Raw genomic sequence first — 19,403 nt, forward strand, 5'->3', positions numbered from 1 at the left:
CTTTCACCTGCTCCTGAGCATGGCCTCTTCTGAGAGGCCCTGGGGGTGTGTGACACCTCTATGGACATATTGGGAAAGCCAGCTGTCCCCCCGCCCCTACCCAGGAGGCTGGGGCTACAGCAGCTGGGGCTTCAGCTCTCTGGCTTTCTGGTTCCCTTCCCACCTGTCTTCCTGGTAGGACCCAGCATGCTCTGGGACAGAGTCCACCTGACACGGGACAGCAGGAGGCTGTTTCTGCCAAAACTGGGTGAAAGTGGTGTCCTCGGTATGGCTTCCCCAGCCAGAGGGGCTATGGTGGTCTCTGTCCTTGGTGGAGTCTCCAGAGTTTGAAAGAGATGGAAGTTTGGGGGCAAGGATGGAACCCAGAGAGAGGCAGGCAAACACACTACTCAGAAAAGGCAAAGTTTATTCCAGTGTTGACAGAGAGAGGGTGAGCCTTGCACAGCAATTCTAAAAACATGTCATCTCCTTCACCTAAGAGGTAAGACCAGCTGTAAGTCATGGGGTCACTAAACCGGCTGCAGTTACAGTAAGCAGGAGAGGTCACGGCTCAGGCCTTCTCAGACTTTCCCTGGGACACAAGGCTCTCTGGGGGGGCCCGGCGAAACCACTCGGACCAGGAGCCATCGTACACGGCCACATCAGGCTTGCCGCAGAGGTAGGCAGCCAAGGCCACATGGCAGGCGGTGACTCCCTTGCGGCACGTGGCAATGAGAGGCTGCGAGAGATCCACCTTCTTGGTCTGGAACAGAGCACGGAGCTCTTCTGGGCCCTTCTCGAAGCCATCCTCAGTCAGGAAGTCCATGAAAGGCATGTTGATGGCACCACGGATATGGCCCGAGTCCAGTCCTGGGCAGGGCAGAGGACACAGCTTAGGGGATGTATGAGGGGTGGGGACTAATGGGGCCCAGAGGATTCCATCAGCTGTAGCTGGAAGGATAGATAGCTTTGCAAATAAAAATAACATCTTTGCTCTGCTTGGAGCTCAATTTATTCCCAGCCCCACCTACTATCATTTCTCATGACTTAAGATGTCTGCAACTCCTCTCCTAACACCTGTCTTGAAGTAGAGATGCCCAGAATCACACCTGCTTGAGAGGACAGCGGCATGAGTCAGCTCCACTAACCTTTACCTTGGGCAAATCATTTCACTTCTCTGAACCTCAGTTTTCTCATCTGTAAAATGGGCTCAGTGGTACATACCTATCTCACAGCCATGTTGAGAAGAGCAAATGGGACAACTTATTGCAAATGCTATGTGCTGAGAACACAGCGGTGAAAGGCAGAGACACAGCCAGGCCCTCTGGGAGATTCCAGTCTAACAAGAAAGGCAGATGCTAAACAGATAACCACATAACTAATCAGATATGTCCCCATTTTACAGATGAATCCGCTGAGGCTTGGCAAAACAACACGGCTCACGTAAGGCCACACAGAAAGATGAAGGCAGACCCAGGATTACATCGGGGCCTCTGGTTTTCTGTTAAGCACACAGTTGCAGAAAGAGCAAGTGACCTGGTGTCAGACGTGAGGTCAAATCCCACTGGAGCAAGTTATGTCAGCTCTCTCAGCCTCAGTTTCTCCATATGAAAAATGGAGAGTATCCACTGCGTATTGGCTGCTGCACGAAGCGGGTGGCACAAGGAAAGCGCTGGCTTTGGAGGCTGGCCCACCCACCCTGCCATGCTGCGCCCCCAGCCACTTCACCACCTATGGAGGGTGTAGGGGGAGAATAGGGACAGTGTGGGCCTTTTTGGTCCCCTCCAAGAACTTGGATGGAAGCAGAGTGGAGGGACTCGGCTGGCTCTAGAGTCCTTTCTGGAACTGTCTCAGTACCCAGTGAGGGCCCTCGGCCAAATCTGGCTTCAGAAGAGCCAGGAATTGGGGCAAAGGGGAAGGCCATGGCCAGAGCTGGTGCCACCCACAGGGTGAGGCCACAGGCCAATCTCACGCATGCCCCAGGCCACTCCTGTCTTCCTCGAGCAGCCCACACCCTGGCAGAGGTGGGGGCTCTATGGTTGGCCCCACTCCCAGTGCCCAACCTGCACTTTGGCCTGACACAGGCCTATCTCCATCTCTTTGAGCCCTCCTTGCTCCCCAAATCCCCACCCCCATTCAACCTGGATTATGGGACACAGCAGGAGCAGGGTGGCAGGAGTGGGAGGGGAAGGATCTGACTAGTGTGGCCAAGGCACATACTGGGGCTGGTTACAGCCAAGCAGGCCCTGAACCTCTGAGCCTCAGTCTCCCTCCTGCAGAACAGGGACAAAACCCCACCTAGGCCAGATGCAGTGGCTCATGCCTGTAGTCCCAGCACTTTGGGAGGCTGAGGTGGGTGGATCACAAGGTCAGTTCAAGACCAGCCTGGTCAACATGGTGAAACCCCGTCTCTACTAAAGATATAAAAAATTAGCTGGGTATGGTGGCATGCACCTGTAATCCCAGCTACTCGGGAGGCTGAGGGAGTAGAAACGCTTGAACCTGTGAGGCAGACGTTGCAGTGAGCCGAGATCACCCCATTGCACTGCAGCCTAGGCAGCAAGAAGCGAGACTCCATCTCAAAAAAAAAAAAAAAAAGTAAACCTCACCCACCTCACAGGTGTGTGGGGAAGTCTAACTACTGCAGCTAAAAGCACCCAGTGACCCTGGCAGGCACACGATTCGGTACATCATCACGCCAGCTATGTCCTGGTCCTTTCACCCCGGGGCCAAAGAGGATTCCAAAATCTATTAGTACAAGTCGAGTTTGATTGGCAGTGGTGTTTACAATCAACTGATCACCAGTTACAGATTTCTTTCTTCCTTCTCCACTCCCACTGCTTCACTTGAATAGCCTGAAAATAAAGTAGAAAGGCCAGGCATGGTGGCTTACATCTGTAATCCCAGCACTTTGGGAGGCCCAGATGGAAGGATTGCTTGAGCCCAGGAGTTGGGTAACATAGCAAGGCCCCATCTCTACAGAAAAAAAAAAAAAAAAAGTGAGCCAGGCGTGGTGGCATGCACCTGTAGTCCCAGCTACTTGACAGGCTGAGGTAGGAGGATCACTTGAGCCCAGGAGGCTGCAGTGAGCTGTGATCATGCCACTCCAGCCTGGGTGATAGAGCAAGACTCTGTCTCAAAAATATAATAATAATGAATTAAAAAAGAAAGTTTGATTGCATATAACGTATAAAATTAGAGCAATTTCTTCCTGTTGTGTTTCACCTGCTTTGCCTGAAACTTGAATCTAAGATGTGTGCCCACCCTACCAACGAGGAACAATGGATCAGCTGGCATCGAGGGCATTCTTTCCCAAGAAACCCAGCTTTAAAATGTTTCCACAGTGGGCTGGATTGAAGTGCATTTGAAAGCACAACGGGTTGAATCCTGTGTTGTTTTGTTGTCCCCATCCCTGATGACACAGCCCCACTGTGTTCTTCTTATTACATAAAGGGCACCCCTTCTGAGTAAAGATGAAGTCAGGGAGTTTCTGTACAGCGGGCCTCCCACACTGGACCAGCTGGACGGGGTGAAGCGAGGGGAGCTCAGGGCCTGTCTGGGGCATTTAAATGAACTGTGGGAAGGGCTGAGATGAACCTGGGCCAGAGAACTTTCAAGAACAGCCAGTTTGGCTGGGCGCAGTGGCTCACGCCTGTAATCCCAGTACTTTGGGAGGCCGAGGTGGGCGGATCACGAGGTCAGGAGATCGAGACCATCCTGGCTAACACGGTGAAACCCCGTCTCTACTAAAAATACAAAAAAAAAAAAAAATCAGCCAGGTGTGGTGGTGGGCACCTGTAGTCCCAGCTACTCGGGAGGCTGAGGCAGGAGAATGGCGTGAACCCGGGAGGCGGAGCTTAAAGTGAGCCAAGATCGCACCACTGCACTCCAGCCTGGGTGACAGAGCGAGACTCCGTCTCAAAAAAAAAAAAAAAAAAAAAAAAGAACAGCCAGTTGGTGGAAAGGCACGTTGGGCCAGAAAGCGGAGGCTCCCATGCTTCTCTTCCCAAGTCTAGCTGAAGGCTTCTGGCTCTCCCTGCCCCCAGCAGGCATGCCCCCATTCCCATAACCCGCGGCACCAGGCACTTGACAGCAGGTGCTCTCAAGAATTTTATCCTCCTCAATCCTCACAAAGCAGGGGAGATTATTCTCTCAGCATTGCTGGGGAGCCCAGGCTCAGAGAGGTGATGTCGCTTGCCTCAGGACACACAGCAAAGGTAAGTGAAGTCTGATTGGTCTGCCCCCAACGCCTGTGTTCTTTGACCACCCTGAGCCTCCCTGGAAAAGGAGGCTGAGGCTGGGGAATGGATGAGATGACCTCTTGTGCTCAACTACTAGAGTTAACATCCCTCAGGCCACTGGTAGGTGTGGATTTTTAAGGCCAGGAAAAGCTGTCTGGCCCTTTCTCCTTTCACTAAGGAATCCAGAGCAGGCAGCCCCAGAAGGCAACCCCTTAACCCTGGCCAGGAAGAGGCAGCCCCGCACCTTCCCTCCTCCCTCAGCCAAGCTCCCAGCCCTGGGAGGGAGAGATAGGCAGAGTGGATTTTCAGTCCCATACAGCAGCCCGGGAGCCACACCATGGAGCCGTGACCTTTCCCTCAGCCCCTGGGTTTGCTTACAGCTCACCCCACCCACAGCAGTAGCCTTGTGAAACAGCCCCAACTTGAAGCCTGCCGACCTGGGGTCAAGTCTCAGCCACTTTGCCTTAACAGAGAAGCCCTTTCCTTGTCCCCACCCACAAAGCGGGACCCAGCCTACCTACCCCTGCCTGCCTCCCCTTGCAGGGCTGCTGTAGGTGTCCAGAAGAGACTATATAAAAAGCGTTCTGTAAATAAAAGTGCTCATTAGCAGGTCGATACCCTCCTCCCTTCTTCACCCTCACTCCCTCCAAGAAGGGAGGCAAAGAAAATTAAGTCGATAAGGAAACTGGGCTGGATAAACTTCTACTCTGCCTCTCTCACTTCCTCCAGCCCCCCTCTCAGGTGAGCAGTGCTCCTTTCACGAACAACAGTTAGCGGTGAAGGCACTAGCCTGAGGCCAAGCATCAGTATCACACCTGGATGGAACCTCAGATCTGGCTGACTCCAGGACTAAGGGCTTGTGGAGGCACAAAACCACAGCCAAAGAGGAAGGCGCTTGCCTAAGGTGAGCAGGAAGTGGCCGCCAGGTGTCTAAGCTCTGCTTCCCACTCCATTTAGGGTCATTCCTTCCAGAGATGATCAGGGCCAATGCCTGACCCCCAGGTCTGCCACCCCCATGCCCCTGTGTGTTACATCTGGACCGCTGAACCTACAGGGTGCCTCCCTGATCCCACACCAAGCTGGGAACCATAAACTTGGCAGAGCCTCATGTGCCTTTGTGTCCCCAAAATATCTTGTATGGGAGGCCAGCAAAGCCTCTTGGAGGAGGGGGTTGGGGGGGGAAGTGCCACACCCTCCAGGATTTGTATCGTTCCTTACCCTTCTCGAAATCCCTTTCCAGCCACTGCTACTTTTTTTTTTTTTTTTTTTTTTTTTTTGAGACAGAGTCTTGTTCTGTTGCCCAGGCTGGAGCGCAGTGGCACGATCTTGGCTCACTGCAACCTCCACCTCCTGGGTTCAAGCGATTCTCCTGCCCCAGCCTCCCAAGTAGCTAGGATTACAGGCACGCACCACCACGCCTGGCTAATTTTTTTTTCATTTTAGTAGAGACGGGGTTTCACCATGTTGGTCAGGCTGGTCTCGAACTCCCGACCTCGTGATCCGCCCACCTCGGTCTCCCAAGGTGCTGGGATTACAGGCGTGAGCCACCACACCCGGCCGCCACTGCTACATTTAAACAAATGCATACTCATGTGGGTAGGGCTGGCGTGACTCTTCTCATTTTATGATAAGGAAACCCAGAGAGGCCAAGCAACTGGACTGAGGTCACTCCAAGGAGGAGTGGCTGAGCTGAAATGAGAATCCATGTTCCCTGATGCTCCTGAGGGAAACTGAAGGAGGTGTGAAGACGATTACAGAGGAGGAACTTCAGCATCCGGGGCCTTCAGGAGGCATTACCCACTGCAGGCCATTCTCCTCCTCTGAGCCTCAGTTTCCTCATCTGTAAAATGGGTGAGGACATTGGGCCTGGCACCTCCAAGCTGTCCCTTCCACTTATTTCTTAGGTTGCTTCAGGGCAGGCTGGGAAGCAGCAAGAGAACCAATTCCACTGATCCTCCCCCATGACAGCTTAAATCCCAAGGAGAAGAGGCATCTTGAACCAAGGCCAGGAGAGGGCTGCAGGCGTTCCCAGCCAGGATTCTCTGGGAGGTGCCAAATGAACTTGAATCTTCAACTCCAGACCTTCAGAGAGCAAGCAGGCAAGAAAAATATGGGGCCTGGAAAAAGCTGCGCTGGAAAGGGCAGAGACCCTGCTGTCCTGGCTCTGTCACTAACTAGCTATGCGGCCTTGGCCCCTGCCTCTGTGCACCTCAGTCTCCCCTCTGTCAGGTGAGGTCACCGTTCAGGCCCTCCAGCTCTAAGAGTGTGCAGAATAGTTTTCCCAGCATTCTCTCTGTAGGAGGTACAGACAGGAAGAGATGTTTTTCAACAAGTCAGGCAAAATGTTGCACACGAGTTAGATTCTGTAGAGAAGGAGCTCTGACTGAGGAAAGAGCCACCAAGGAGGTGCCCAGAGACAAGAGAGGGCCCTGCTCCTGGAAATGGCCAGGCAGGGACTGGAGGGCACTCAGCAGGAGTGATGGCAGCGAGACGGCAGTCCTGCCTCTAGAAAAGGGAAGACCTCCGAGGTTCGGTCTGGCTAGGAGGTTCTAGAACTCAGCATTTCCTCTCCTGAGGCTCTCCCCAACCCTCAAGCAGTATCCAATCCACCTGGCCTTCCCTTCCACAGGAGGGGAACTTCTGAGTCGCCTTCCTGGGGCAACTAGCAGAGGGGACTCCCTCCTGGCCCTGGGAAGTAGGGGTAGGGCAGCATTGGGTGTGTCCTGGTTTATATAGCCCTGGTTTGAAACAAGGCAGCATTGGATTCGAATCCTGCCTTCCACCACTTTATGTCCTGGCATCTCAGTCCCCCCACCCCCCGCTGCCAAAACAGGGGCATTGAGCTTTGTTCGCTGAGATAATGCGGTGCCAAGTGTCTGGCATGAAATGGCAGCTGCTGTTACAGCTCTGCCGACGGGCTGCAGCTGCCTGGAAAGGTTATGGAACAGACGGCCTTTGCAAACAGCAGGCAGGGGCCCCAGGAGAGCTAGATTTGGGGAGAGGGGGATCCTGGGGGGAGGGACACTGTTGATGTCTATAAGGGTTTCTGCAGGACGAGAGAGGCCTGGAGAAGCTGGATGTGTCCGTGGGAGGTTTCTGTACAGCAATGCAAACGCTGGCTCAGGGGCATGACACCCTTAGGTATATCCTAGTACACGTGGGGCAGCTGGTGCCTGGGAGTGGAGGTGGTGGACATGTCACCAGTGACTTCTGCTCACACAGATACTAGGTGGCTTCTTAGCACATGGCTATGAGGACACATTCTTGGGTCCTTGTGCATCCAAGCTGAAAAAGCCTTTAGGTTTGTCTCCACCTTCTGGTTTTATCCATGGAAAGACTGAGGCCTACATGGGAGGATTGAAGGCATGGGACGGACCCTGGAGAGGGTCCCAGTCATCCTTACTCCCTATCCTTCCATGGGGCAATACTCCCCAGGGACCACCCAGCACTGGGACACCTACCTACTGCATCCGGCTCCGGCTCGGTGCCCAGGAACCGCCCTTGAGACCGTGAATCCACCAGCTGGAACCTCTTAGATTCAAGGTTCTCCAGCACCTGCTCGTAGGTCTTGAGCAGGGAGCGGTCCAGTGTGGCTTTGAAGACGGCCGGTTCTGGGCGTGAGGGCTCGGATGTCACCGGGTGGCCCTCCTTCAGCCAGTTCCGGAAGCCACCATTGAGCACTGATACGGTGCGGTGGCCAAACACACGGAACATCCACCAGACCCGGGGAGCATAGAAGCTGCCCAGGTGGTCACCATCATACACCACCACGTGCGTGTGGTTGCTGATGCCCAGGCGGCCCACATACTCGGCGAAGCCAGCCTCGCTGGGCAGCATCATCTCGTAGGGCGACGCCGTGTCCCGGCACTCTTCTATGTCAAAGAAAGAGGCGCCGGGTACGTGGCGCTCGAGGTACTCCTTGCGGGCCTCTCGGGTGCCTGGTGAGTACCAGGACGCGTCCAGCACCCGCAGGCCGGGCCCCAGCTTGCCAGTCCTGATGGACTCCGCCAGCCACTTGGTGGAGACCAGCGCCCGGTAGAGCACCTGATGAACCATGGCTTCAGCTCTGCGTGTCACCTGGCACGGGTGGGAACCAGGAAAGAGAGACAGGCGTGAGGAAGGAAGTCGGTGTGTGCAGTAGGGTGAGGCCTGGGAGAAGCTCTTTCTCCCTCCGCTCTCCCCCGGGTTCCTTGTTTACAGCAAGCCAGCGGGGCTGGGGCGTGCAGCGGGATAAGTTTGCAGATTCCCTCTGGAAAGCCGGCCCCGCCCCTCCCAGCCGGCCCGGGGGCCCAGCGCAGAAGCGGGTGGGGCAAGAGTTTCCGAGGACTCCAAGTAGGGGCGCTTCCTGGGGCGGGGATCTGGCTCCTAGAAGTTACAGTACTCGATCCCGCCAGGAAAGAGCAGTGAAAAGATGCCCGGGATGGGGTGCGATGGCATCTTGGGCTTAGAATCCCCTTTCCTTCCAAGGCAGAGGGGGTGGGCGCACGGCTAGGAAGCTCCGCGGGCCGCGCACACGCCATCGCCTGCGGCCTCCCCAGGCAGCCCGAGCTCGCCCGCCTCCAGAGTGCCCGAGTCCGGCCCGCAGCTCGCTGCCCTCTGCCCTAGGTGGTTCAGGGGTTCCCGGGGCACCCCGTCCCACTCTCGCAACGCTATCCTTCCCCGGGCAGCAGGTGGCCCGGCCGGCGGCCCAGGCGCCCGGCCGCTGCCCCCGCCCCGCACTCACTCGCCCCGGACGCCGCGCTGGCGCTCGCCCCGGCCGGCTGAAGAAGTTGGCCGGTTCAAACCCCCGGCCTCAGCTCCCCAGGCGGCGCGCACCATCGCGCCACCGCCAGAGGGGGGACCCTGCGCCGCCCGCCGCCATCCCGCGCCTCCCCCGCGCCGCCGCTTCGCGCCCGGCACCTGCCAACCTCGCGCGCGGGGCCTCCGGGACCGGCGGGGGTCTGAGGGGGACGCCGGGTGGCGCGGGGGCCGCGCGAGCCTGGGCTGGGCGGAGCGGGCGTACCCCCACGGCCCGGCCGGTGGAAGGCGCGGGCAGCAGCGGCTCCGAGTGGCCGCGGCGGTGGGCTGTGCCGGAGTCTCCTCCCTTTGGCCCGCTGCAGGTTGGTGGCGGGAGGAGGGGACAGCTGCGGGCGCGGGGAGGGGGCGCCGCGCCGCGGGGGCCATGGCGGAGCCAGGAAGCCGGGAGTCCGAGACCCGGGTAACTGCCGCGGCGTGGCAGCTTGCCTTTCTGGAGGGGGAGGGAGTGGCTCTTTGGGGGTGCTTCGGCGCGGGGCTCCCGCGCGGGACCTGGGCGGAAGAGGGGGCTTAGTCTAGGAGAGAAGGCGCGCCGCTACGTTGGCACTAAGGGTGACTGTCCGCTTGGGGCGGCCTGCCGGGTGGGGTCGTGGCGAGTGGCGGGTGGGGAGCCTTGGGTGGAAGTGGGTGACCTGGTGGCACCAGAGAGGGCGGGAGAGAGAGAGGAGGACAGGGAGACGAGACCCCCTGACCCAGAGACCCCAGGAAGAGACACTAGCCAATAACTTGTTAGTGAGTGAAAGGAACTAACATTGTCCAGCCCTGCTTGGTGTGGCACTTTGCTGGGTACTCCCGTGGTGTGACTTAGTTCCCACAATAACCCTGAGGAGTAGGCCAGAAACTTACTAAGACAGGAGAGAGCGGCAGAGCGAGTTGCTGGAGGACACACCCAGAGTTGAGGCCAGGCCTGATCCCTGGTCTGAAGCCCACGTGGTACCAGCTGCCTTTGTTTACCTGGCTCTTCCCTGAAGGCTCATGCTTTTTAAAAAATTGCCTGTTTTTAACTTAGCCCGTTTAATCATAAGTTGATGTAATTCAAGTTTTAATAATAGCTGTATTTAACAACCAGTTGGCAAAATTCCTGAAAAGCTCGCCATGGGCTCTTGCAAACTGGGGGACACCATTGCCCCTCCCTAGCTTTTGCAGAGGCTAGCCTGGAAGCTTTCCCTGTTTCCCAACCCCGACCTTTTGTTTTGTTTTGTTTTTTGAGACAGGCTGTGGTTCTGTGGCCCACACTGGAGTGCAGTGGCGCCATCTCAGCTCACTGCAACCTCCGCCTCCCAGGCTCAAGCGATCCTCCCACCTTAGCCTCCCAAGTAGGTGGGACCACAGGCATGTGCCACCATTCCCAGCTAATTTTTAAATTTTTGGTAGGGATGGGGTTTCGCCATGTTGTCCAGGCTGGTCTTGAACTCCTGGGCTCAAGTGATCTGCCCATCTCAGCCTCCCAAAGTGCTGAGATTACAGGCATGAGCCACCATCCCTGGCCTCATCCCTCTTTTTAAAAAAAGGTTTTGTTCTAAAATGCTCACAGCAATCCTCAAAGCCTAGTGTCTGGTGGTTGGGGGAGGGGGTGGGCAGGAGGGGCCAGGCTGGGGAGGTCCAAGAGGAGCGCCCAAGCTCTGCTCCTCAAGGGGTACCCTGGATCCAGCCTGCGGCTCACGCTTGCTTCAGTGCAGCTGTGTACCCTTCTGACATGAGCCTGGGGCGGTTACGTCCTGGGGTCCTCCACTCCTAGGGCACCCCCACCTACAGTGATCCCGGCTTCTGAATCACACAGGCACCTGGTTTCTACCCCTCCCTGACACCCACAGCCTGCCTTCACACCCTCCTTTATGGCCCACAGACCTTTGTGAGAAGTGCCAATCAAGCAGGGAGACTGGGGCAGGGTGACCTCAGATCTCTGAAGTCCCACCAAGCCCTGAAATTCTAAGATTTTAGATTTGCTGCTGGCAGTTCCAGGGCCACCAATGAGAGTAATGGAAGAAATAATGCAATATTATTATTATTAATTATTATTATTATTATATTATTATTATTATTTTGAGATGGAGTCTCACTCTGTTGCCCAGGCTGGAGTGCAGTGGCGCGATCTCGGCTCACTGTAACCTCTGCCTCCCAGGTTCAAGCGATTCTCCTGCCTCAGCCTCCCGGGTAGCTGGGACTACAGGCTCATGCCACCATGCCCAGCTAATTTTTGTATTTTTAGTAGAGATGAGGTTTCACCATGTTAGTCAGGCTGGTCTTGAACTCTTGACCTCGTTATCCGCCCGCCTTGGCCTCCCGAAGTGCTGGGATTGCAGGTGTGAGCCACCACGCCCGACCTAAACCGTTTTTAATGATTATTAAAACCAGCCAGATGTAATGCATGGTGGTTGCCCCTCTACATTTATTGTTTAATCTTGGCTCTAAGAGGTGGAGGTGGGAAGCTCCATTATAAGGAACAGAAACCACCCAGAGACCCTACACACCCACATCACACAACCAGTTAAGCAGTGGAGTGGGGTTTACATTGATTTTGGGGGCTCTCTGGCTCCTAAACCAGGGCTCTTTCTACTGTAAATGGATGATTGGGTGAGGGAAACAAGGATCCTCAAGAATAGGGGACAGTGTTGGGGGGTGCACAGGGGCTGCTGTGGTTCCCACAGTAGGGTTCCTCAGGAAGGAACCTGCAGCATCTGCCAGCACAGCGCCCCCTAGCTGTGCTGTAACGCAGCTAATGGGGATCGCCCCTTAGCCAAACACCCCTTGGCAGCCTCCCTACCCTAAAGACCGTGCTGAGGCTTCCTGGGCCCCTGGAAAAGTCAGATTAGTCTGGACTTCCTCCTACTCCAGGAAGCATTCCCACCTTTTCTGCTGCCACCCCAGGCAAACATAGGGGCCCTCTGTGCTCAACACTGAATTCTAAACTATCCTCAATTTCACTGTCTCTTGCCTGCAGCCTGACGTTTCCCCCAGGGCTTGGCAAAGGCAAGAGTGCCTCGGTGTCCGGCACAAGGCCTGACCGCATGGGTGAAGTAGGTTCCTAAAAGCCAGCTGCGGCCAGACTGTGGGGGTGGGCACAAGGTGTCACCCTAGAACTCATTAGGCCCTGGTCATCATGGTACCTGGGGCAGGGGAAGTCCAGCCTGAGGGGTCAAATTCTGGCTGCAAATCCTGAGGCTGCCTCCTGTGACCACAGGCAAGGCACTTATTCTTCTAATTGCCAGTGGCCTCATTCATAAAGCAGGCATCCTAATACCCACCCAAGGCTGCGGTGCCTAGCATGTGACCTGGCCCACAGAGGCACTCGGTCCACAGATGTTGTTCTCTACCTGCCCCCTTCATTTCGCTGGCAGGACTGCATGCAATGGGTGTCAAGGTTGGGCCTCGCACAGGGTATAAGTGAGGGCTGACCTGCAGCCCATACTCCACACACCCAGCCATGTGCCCTGGTGGGGGTTCAGCCTCTGCCTGGCAGAAGGGGCCCTTTCCTCTCACCTGCACAACGGTGGCTTCCCAGCACAAAGGGCTTAAAGTGTTTGGGAAGTTTACACCCAGGAAGGCTGTGGGCTGGCCTGGCATAGTGGGCTGGCGAGCTGGTGCACTATCTCTGGTATGCAGGAAAGATGGAGAGGAGAGGGAGGGAGGTGCGAAGTCACTGTTGCTGCCGCCAGAAGGGCCAGAGAGAGCCCAGGCTGGACAGGCAAAACCTGGCCTCGCCAGACTCCCGGAGCCTGCACAGAGTGTATGGCTGAGAAGTCCGGATTCTGGTGCCAGACCGACTGCCTAGTGAGAAGCCTGGCACCGCCAGGTCAGGTTAGTGCACTTTTTCCTGTTTGTTTTTTGTTTTTGAGACAGAGTTTTGCTCTTGTCCCCCAGGCTGGATTGCAATGGCACGATCTCGGCTCACTGCAACCTCCACCTCCTGGGTTCAAGCAGTTCTCCTGCCTCAGCCTCCCGAGTAGCTGGGATTACAGGTGCCCGCCACTAAGCCCGGCTAATTTTTTGTATTTTTAGTAGAGACGGGGTTTCACCATGTTGGCCAGACTGGTCTCAAACTTCTGACCTCAGGTGATCCACCCGCCTGGGCCTCCCAAAGTGCTGGGATTACAGGCGTGAGCCACCGCACCAGGCCAGGTTAGTGCACTTCCGTGAGCCTGAGTGTCCTCCTTGAAACGGTGACAATAATATACCAAGCCTCTTAAGATCACTCATTCAACACATACTGGAGCGTCTACTGTGTCAGGCATTGTTCTAGGATATTGTTAGGATTCAGTGGTACTAAGCAAGGACTCAGTAAATTTCAGCTACTGTTCCTATTAGGTCGCCAATATAAATGCTTGATGAGTGAATTAATGACTTCCGTCTGGGACTTGGTTGCAAATAAAGCCGAGCTGCATCTTAGGGAGGGGTGGAGACTTTGCCCCTGTTTGTGCCTTGAAGCCAGCAGGGCCTTGCCCTAGGATACCTCCACCCGCCCTCCTGCCCAGCAAGTGGAGGTGAGGGGCGCGGCCTGGGGCTCTCCGGGAGGTCATGGTCATTGGGTCACTCGGAGCTTGTGTTTATATGAGGCCTGGCAGAGGGAGGCCCGTGGCTACCCACCTTTGTGCCCGGGTTCACCACCACTGGCTTCTGCGTTCCCTGGACTCTGCCCTGCACGGGCCCCACCTCCCCCGCTGGCCCTCGCCCATGCTCCAGCCCCAGCCCTAGCCCCAACAGCGGCCTCTCCCTGCTTCCCTCCTGACATCCTCCCTGTCGCCCAGGCCCGCAGCCCGAGTGTAGCCGCCATGGCTTCGCCGCAGCTCTTCCGCGCGCTGGTGTCGGCGCAATGGGTGGCCGAGGCGCTGCGGGCCCCGCGCGCTGGGCAGCCCCTGCAGCTGCTGGACGCCTCCTGGTACCTGCCGAAGCTGGGGCGCGACGCGCGACGCGAGTTCGAGGAGCGCCACATCCCAGGCGCCGCCTTCTTCGACATCGACCAGTGCAGCGACCGCACCTCGCCCTACGACCACATGCTGCCCGGCGCCGAGGATTTCGCGGAGTACGCAGGCCGCCTGGGCGTGGGCGCGGCCACCCACGTCGTGATCTACGACGCCAGCGACCAGGGCCTCTACTCCGCCCCGCGCGTCTGGTGGATGTTCCGCGCCTTCGGCCACCGCGCCGTGTCACTGCTTGACGGCGGCCTCCGCCACTGGCTGCGCCAGAACCTCCCGCTCAGCTCCGGCAAGAGCCAACCTGCTCCCGCCGAGTTCCGCGCTCAGCTCGACCCCGCCTTCATCAAGACCTACGAGGACATCAAGGAGAACCTGGAATCCCGGCGCTTCCAGGTGGTGGACTCCCGAGCCACTGGCAGGTTCCGCGGCACCGAGCCCGAGCCCCGAGACGGTAACGCGGGGGAAGGGGGCAGGAGGTCGTCGGGGGCGCGGCCTCTACGCCCTGAGCAGTGCCCTGGACTTGACCTTCTTTTATTTTTTTAATTTATCTTGCTTTCATTTCCTTTCCTTTTTTCTTTCCTTTCCTTCCCTTTCCCTTCCCTCCTTTCCCCTTTTTCCCTACCCTTGCCTTCTTTTCACAGGGTCTGGCTCTACCGCCCAGGCTGGAGTGCAGTGGCACAATCATGGCTCACTGCAGCCTCAACCTCCTGGGCTCAGGTGACCCTTCCCGCTCAGCCTGACCTTGCCTTTAAAGGCCACTGCATGAGGTGGGGAAGGAGATTTGACTTCCACTTGCCTCGGTGACTTTGTTTGTTAAGCAGAACAATAATACCGGCCCTTCCCCTCCTGTGCTTTGGGCAGTGACTCTCCCTAGCTCATTGGGAACTCTGGTTGGCCAAACAGCTCTCAGTCCAACACTAGAGGTGTGGGGGGGTCACTGTGGAATGTTGGGAGGCAGGCCCCAGTATGAGAGAAAAACCCAGAGGGATGGTCCTGATCAGGGCTACCCATGCCCCTGAGGATGGTGGAATGAAGGCAGAGTCGGGGGCTGCATAAAAGGAAAGTCTCTCCCAGGGGCCAAAGCTTGGAGAACTGAGGGTGGAAGGGGGCTTAAACAGAAGTGGGTAGGGCAGAGCCTTCTGCCTGTGGGCTGGATTTCCTCAGGCAAGAAGCCTGTGGGTAAGCTCTGTATAATGCGAGGAGGAGTCCCCACAAAGCAGGCTGGTCGGTGGTCACGCTGGTGTGAGTCTTTCAAACATCCCGTGTAAGTAGATACTGTCATTGCACAGAGGAGGAAATGGAGCCTGGCCCAAGGTCTCAAGAAACAACCCAGCCGGGATTCAGACTCGGCAGCCTGCGCACTTAACAGCCGTGAGCAACCAGGAACTCCCCAGCCCTTTCTCTTGTGCCTTCAAGAGTGCAAGAAACTGACCATTGCCCCTAGAGAGCTCTCTGAAGAGCATTCCCATGGCTACAGATTGGGTTTGGAGCCGCTTGGGCTCACCATGGGCCAGCATTGTTTTGGATGGCCTGAGGGCAGGGACTGTCCCTGCTCTTAATGCATCCCGAAGATTAGCTCAGTACCTGGCACAGAGTTGATGTTCCAGAGAGGTTTGGTGAATACAGAAGGTCCCTGTTGCATGGGATCCTGCAAAGCAATGTTGGTGTTACCGGAACCATAGGAAACAGCTGATATCCAACCATTTTTGAACCTACACAGGTGTCAGTTTCATGTGGTTCAGCCTAATGAGAGCACCACCTTGATCCTGTTGGGTTCTCCATCTCAGCCCCAGGGGGATGAGCAACATAGGGGAGCTAGCTGGTGGTGCCAGACTGGGGTTCAGATCCCTGCCACATTTACATGGGCTTCGTGACACACGACGGGCCATCTAATGTCTCCGAATCGCAGCTTCTGCCTATGTAGAATGGGAGCAGTAACACAGCATAAAGACATGATAGGGGCAAGGAGAGCAAGTGTGTAAAGCACTCAGCTCCGGGTTTTCATGCACAAGTGTGCTGCACACTTGTGCCTGACACTTATTTCAGTTGCACTCGCTCATCTATAGAATGGGAGGTGATACACGCCTAGCAGGCTTGTTGTCAAAACAAACTAAGCTCAGTGCAGCTGGATCAGTGATGAATGTCACTGTCGTCATCATTCCCACTCCACAGCCTGAGGCCTGGCCAAGTGCTCCCGTGATGTGCCACACCAGTCCAGCAGGCAGGGGAAACATGCTTTGCTTGGTGGGATTAAAGGTGTAGGGATGGCCCTCCCTTTACAGTCACCACCCTGGGTTGAGAGTTTGTTCCTCCTCCTTGCTCTGGGCTGGTCTCTATGTGATATCTGACCAAGCCCGGTTTCTGTGTCTGTTAAGTGGGATGCATGACCCATTCCAGCCTCTCCACAGACTCGGGAGTGCTGTCTCTATGCCAGGGTCTGAGAATAGACACCGATACATGGGTCAGCAGCTCCTGTGGGGGTGTCACTCCACTGCGGAGGGAAACCAAGGCAGAAGCTGGACAACAGTCTGAATGGCTCAGATTTGAATCATTAGTTTTTGGGGGGTTTTTTGTTTGTGTTTGTTTCTGTTGTTGTTGTTATTGTTTTGAGACGGAGTTTTGCTCTTGTTTCCCAGCTGGAGTACAGTGGCGCAGTCTCGGCTCACCACAACCTCCGCCTCCCGGGTTCAAGTGATTCTCCTGCCTTAGCCTCCCGAGTAGCTGGGATTACAGGCATGTGCCACCACGCCTGGCTAATGTTTGTATTATTAGTAGAGACGGGGTTTCTCCATGTTGGTCAGGCTGGTCTCGAACTCCCAACCTCAGGTAATCTGCCCCCCTCGACCTCCCAGAGTACTGGGATTACAGGCGTGAGCCACCGTGCCCAGCCCAAGCATTAGTTGTGAAGGTTTATTTTGTTGCAAATCCCAGTCCTGCATGAAAATGGGAATGTTAGTAACCCCTGCCTCAAGGTGGGGCAGTGAAAACAAAAGACACCCTGGGAGTCTGCAGAGGTGTGGGCCTTTCCCATCCCATTCTTTCTGCTACAATCAAAATGATCGTTTAAAAATGGAAATCTAGGTTGGGCAAGGTAACTCCTACCTATAATCCTCACACTTTGGAAGGCTGAGGTGGGAGGATCCCTTGAGCCCAGGAGTTCAAGACCATCCTGGACATGATGGCAAGCCCCTTCTCAATAGAAAAATTAAAAGTAACAGTAAAAAAGTAAACACAGAAGCCTGAGTTCCCCCTGCAGTCAGGTCAAAGCCCCCAAGTCTTACTCCAGGCCTGCTAAGGCGTTCCCATCCCCTTCAGCTTCCCCTTTGGGCCTCTGGCTCCTCACTGTCTGGGCTTTCGGGACAATGACCTTTAACCCCTCCGAGCAACAGGTGGTTCCCTCGCCTCTCAGATTCCCTCTGCCTGGGATGCTCTAGGCCTCCATCCACCCAGACCCCTTTATGTGACTGAATCCTACTCATCCTTTGGGGCATTCTCAGAGAAACTTCCTCCCCCCACTGAGCCCCCAGCCAGTGTGGCGTGACGGTGGGAAGCATAGACTTGCCTGGGTTTACTCCTCCCTGCCCTCTGCTAGCTTGCACAAGCTAGTCTTTGTACTTCATTCTCTTCATCTTTACAAAAGAGAGGATAATAATTTCTTTCCCAGAGAATTTTGGGGTGGATTAAAGGAGAAACTATAGCTGACCGTCTCCAAACAGTGCCTGGCAGAAAGTAAGCATTCAATAACATCAGCTATTGGCCAGGCAAGGTGGCTTACTCCTATATTCCCAGCACTTTGGGAGGCCGAGGCAGAAGGATTACTTGAGGCCAGGAATTCAAGACCATCCTGAGCCACATACTGAGACCCCATGTCTATAAAAACCAAATTAGGCCAGGCGTGGTGGTTCACACCTGTAATCCCAGCACTTTGGGAGGCCAAGGCAGGTGGATCATCTGAGGTCAGGAGTTCGAGACCACCCTGGCCAATATGGTGAAACCCCGTCTCTACTAAAAATACAAAAATTAGCCAGGTGTGATGGGTGCCTGTAATCCCAGCTACTCAGGAGGCTGAGGCAGGAGAATCACTTGAACCCAGGAGATGGAGGTTGCAGTAAGCCAAGATCATGCCACTGCACTCCAGCCTGGGCAACAAGAGCAAAACTCCATCTCAAAAAAAAAAAAAAAAGAAAAAAAAAACAAATTAGCTGAGCATGGTGGCATGTGCCTGTAGTAGTCCCAGCCCCTCGGGGGGAAGCTGAGGCAGGAGGATTGCTTGAGCCCAGGAGGTTGAGGCTGCAGTGAGCCATGATCATGCCACTGCACTTCAGCCTGGGCAACAGAATGAGACCCTGTCTCAGTAATAATAATATCAGCTATTGCTGTTACTGGCGTTATTTTTTTTTACATGCCCCAGGCCACCCAGTAGGGCGCTTTTGGAACACCCATTATGCTTGTAATTATTCAGTTGCCTGTCTTCCCTGCCAGATTAAAGCTCCTTGCCTGCAGGTACTGCACGTTCTAGCTAGGCAGGGGTCTTGTTTATTGCTTTGCTGTCCCTAGGGTGCGTAGTCAGGAAACCTTGGGGCCCAGTTCTTAGGTTCAAAGTTCAGTCAGCAATTTGCTAGATGCATTAGCCTTAGGTGGTACTTAACCTCAGCATCACCAGGTATAAAATGGGGGCTGCTCTAAACAGTGCTCAAGTTTTATGGTTGTGAGAATTAAATGAGATGGTGGATATAAAGGATTTAGCACCGTGCTTGCATGGGATGCTCTCAATATCTCGAGCACCACAAATACGAGGTACCATTCATAGCATCCTTCTATTTGTCCCCTCCTCCCTGCTCCCCTGCTGTAGGCATTGAACCTGGCCACATCCCGGGTACCGTGAACATCCCCTTCACAGACTTCCTGACCCAGGAGGGGCTGGAGAAGAGCCCTGAGGAGATCCGCCATCTGTTCCAGGAGAAGAAAGTGGACCTGTCTAAGCCACTGGTGGCCACATGTGGCTCTGGTGTCACGGCCTGCCACGTGGCACTAGGGGCCTACCTCTGCGGCAAGCCAGACGTGCCCATCTACGATGGCTCCTGGGTGGAGTGGTACATGCGCGCCCGGCCCGAGGATGTCATCTCAGAGGGTCGGGGGAAGACCCACTGAAGCTGGGCAGGACACAGGCGAGCTCAGGTGATGCCGGCCACCAGCAACGCCTGGCCTGGTAGCTCCGCTTCTGCTTTCACCAAGAGAGTGTTTCTTCACTCAACTCAGGTGGCATTTGGGGTGACATCTCAAAGGCCAGGAATTCCGTTGACTTGTTGGCTGCCAGTAGGGGCGGGAGGAAAGGCGGAGGCGAGCCCTGGAGGAGGGAGGCCACAACTGCGAGCTGCCCACCTGATGCTGAGCTGGGGCCCCACCTCCTTTCTGTTTTATTTTTGAGGAAATAAAATAACCAAGTGCTAAATCTTGTAGCTCTGGGCCTGCCTCG

The 19,403-nt window shown here is 55.6% G+C and overlaps 2 protein-coding genes across 7 annotated transcripts; one reads left to right on the forward strand and one right to left on the reverse strand.

The window, feature by feature from the left end:
- Positions 1–389: 389 nt before the first annotated feature.
- Positions 390–9,256, reverse strand: TST (thiosulfate sulfurtransferase). 2 transcript variants are annotated; one of them, XM_055374559.1, is made up of 3 exons: positions 9,128–9,256; positions 7,682–8,297; positions 390–849 (listed from the first exon to the last, which is right to left on the reverse strand). In XM_055374559.1, the coding sequence occupies exons 2-3, from the start codon at positions 8,274–8,276 to the stop codon at positions 551–553; spliced, it is 894 nt and encodes a 297-aa protein (XP_055230534.1). In that variant the 5' UTR covers positions 8,277–8,297; positions 9,128–9,256; the 3' UTR covers positions 390–550. The 2 variants fall into 2 exon arrangements, with proteins under 2 accessions (XP_055230534.1, XP_030861280.1); XM_031005420.3 differs by lacking the exon at positions 9,128–9,256 and adding an exon at positions 8,944–9,026.
- MPST (mercaptopyruvate sulfurtransferase) lies at positions 9,188–19,379 on the forward strand. Of its 5 annotated transcripts, none has more exons than XM_063704910.1 (4): positions 9,189–9,319; positions 13,320–13,495; positions 13,760–14,378; positions 18,780–19,379. In XM_063704910.1, the coding sequence occupies exons 3-4, from the start codon at positions 13,784–13,786 to the stop codon at positions 19,076–19,078; spliced, it is 894 nt and encodes a 297-aa protein (XP_063560980.1). In that variant the 5' UTR covers positions 9,189–9,319; positions 13,320–13,495; positions 13,760–13,783; the 3' UTR covers positions 19,079–19,379. The 5 variants fall into 5 exon arrangements, with proteins under 5 accessions (XP_030861284.2, XP_063560980.1, XP_030861281.2 ...); XM_063704911.1 differs by lacking the exon at positions 9,189–9,319 and adding an exon at positions 9,326–9,417; XM_031005424.2 differs by lacking the exon at positions 13,320–13,495 and having other exon boundaries at positions 9,188–9,319.
- The last annotated feature ends 24 nt before the right edge of the window (positions 19,380–19,403 follow it).

This window comes from Gorilla gorilla, chromosome 23, assembly GCF_029281585.2.
Source record: "Gorilla gorilla gorilla isolate KB3781 chromosome 23, NHGRI_mGorGor1-v2.1_pri, whole genome shotgun sequence".
NCBI lineage: Eukaryota > Metazoa > Chordata > Mammalia > Primates > Hominidae > Gorilla > Gorilla gorilla.

Bases quoted from the DNA above. Each gene is read 5' to 3' on its own strand.
- TST (XM_055374559.1), bottom strand. From the start codon at position 8,276: ATGGTTCATCAGGTGCTCTACCGGGCGCTGGTCTCCACCAAGTGGCTG. The intron at 850-7,681 runs GTAGGTGTCCCA...TGCCCTGCCCAG, and splicing joins GCCGGAGCCGGATGCAGTAG to GACTGGACTCGGGCCATATC.
- MPST (XM_031005421.2), top strand. From the start codon at position 9,382: ATGGCGGAGCCAGGAAGCCGGGAGTCCGAGACCCGG. The intron at 9,418-13,759 runs GTAACTGCCGCG...CCTGTCGCCCAG, and splicing joins GCCGGGAGTCCGAGACCCGG to GCCCGCAGCCCGAGTGTAGC. The intron at 14,379-18,779 runs GTAACGCGGGGG...CCCCTGCTGTAG, and splicing joins CGAGCCCGAGCCCCGAGACG to GCATTGAACCTGGCCACATC.